The following is a 1093-nucleotide window of genomic DNA, read 5'->3' as shown; positions in this document are numbered from 1 at the left end:
TAGGGAAAACAAGAAAATTTGTTATTAGGCTAGAAAGAATACAATTGGTGGAAACTTCATTAAGATCACTGTTAGTGCACGTGCTAAGATTCCTTCTCTTTGCTGAATGCTCAGACTCAGAAACACCATCATGTTCAGTAGTTGGATCCAAACTGAAAGAACAGTCTTTGCCAGAACACTTGGGCAATGCAGCCTGAGAGAATGGAGAGAACAGCTGTCCCAACCACAGAAGTGGAGGGGTTTTAGGATCAAATACACCCAGGGTAATATTAAGACACAAACAATGTCAGATGTTGGTAGTCAAAACTGTAAGTTGTTTTATTAGTGTCAAAGAGAGAGATAGAAAAGGGGGAAAGAAGGGAAGAAGGAAATATGCAAACAATATTACAAAAAGGAAAGTATAGTCACCACCACGGATCCAGCAGCATCCTGTTGATCCGTCTGCTTTGGTGGGGGTGCGATCTTACACCTGGGGGGTGTCAGCTCACTGCTTTTGTGCTTACAGGTCCATTCCCCTTTATGGCTTAACTGCAGCAGTTTGCAGACCAGGGTAAGGGCACTTGCCCCACCCCCCCTCCCCACAGGCCTTGATATTCAGTCCTTATCAGGGTCCTCTTGTGACAGTTTTTGGGCAAAGTGGGAGTGATAGTGACAGCACATTCTCACATACTGAACTCCTCATATGAGGCAGCTGTCGTGTCTACTCCCTATCTACATGTCCCAGGCAAAGCCCATTCTTTGGCACTGCAAGGCCTGAGAATCATAATCTTGGCAGACACATCTGGGTATACTGCACTTGGGTACATTGTTGAAACAAAACAGTTCATTTTTTTTTTGGCCTCTCACAGCAGCAACCCCAGATTTTGGGGATTTTTTTCTGCACTGCTGAAAGAAGGGGAAAATATCAAAGTTCTTCTTAGGCAGCAGGTTTTTTGTCCCTTGCAGATTGCTTGTTGTTCTTTCCTCATGTATCTTTCCAAGCTGACTACTCTTGTGTTCTCTTTTCCTTTTTATCAGGCAGGTGGCTTTATAGATATGTTTGGGATGATGAACGACATGATTGGAAACATGGTAAGAACCTTCCATAAACCAG

General features: G+C 43.7%; 1 protein-coding gene across 1 annotated transcript in view; it reads left to right on the top strand.

The window, feature by feature from the left end:
• MLF2 (myeloid leukemia factor 2) overlaps positions 1-1093 on the top strand; it is a 5334-nt gene that overhangs the window by 1769 nt on the left and 2472 nt on the right. The window contains exon 3 of the mRNA XM_009076224.1: positions 1018-1071. Coding sequence (XP_009074472.1) covers positions 1018-1071 — 54 coding nt within the window. The remainder of the gene's footprint in view (positions 1-1017; positions 1072-1093) is intronic.

This window comes from Acanthisitta chloris, unplaced genomic scaffold, assembly GCF_000695815.1.
Source record: "Acanthisitta chloris isolate BGI_N310 unplaced genomic scaffold, ASM69581v1 scaffold17746, whole genome shotgun sequence".
Lineage (NCBI taxonomy): Eukaryota > Metazoa > Chordata > Aves > Passeriformes > Acanthisittidae > Acanthisitta > Acanthisitta chloris.
This window is presented reverse-complemented; position numbering and strand designations above follow the sequence as displayed.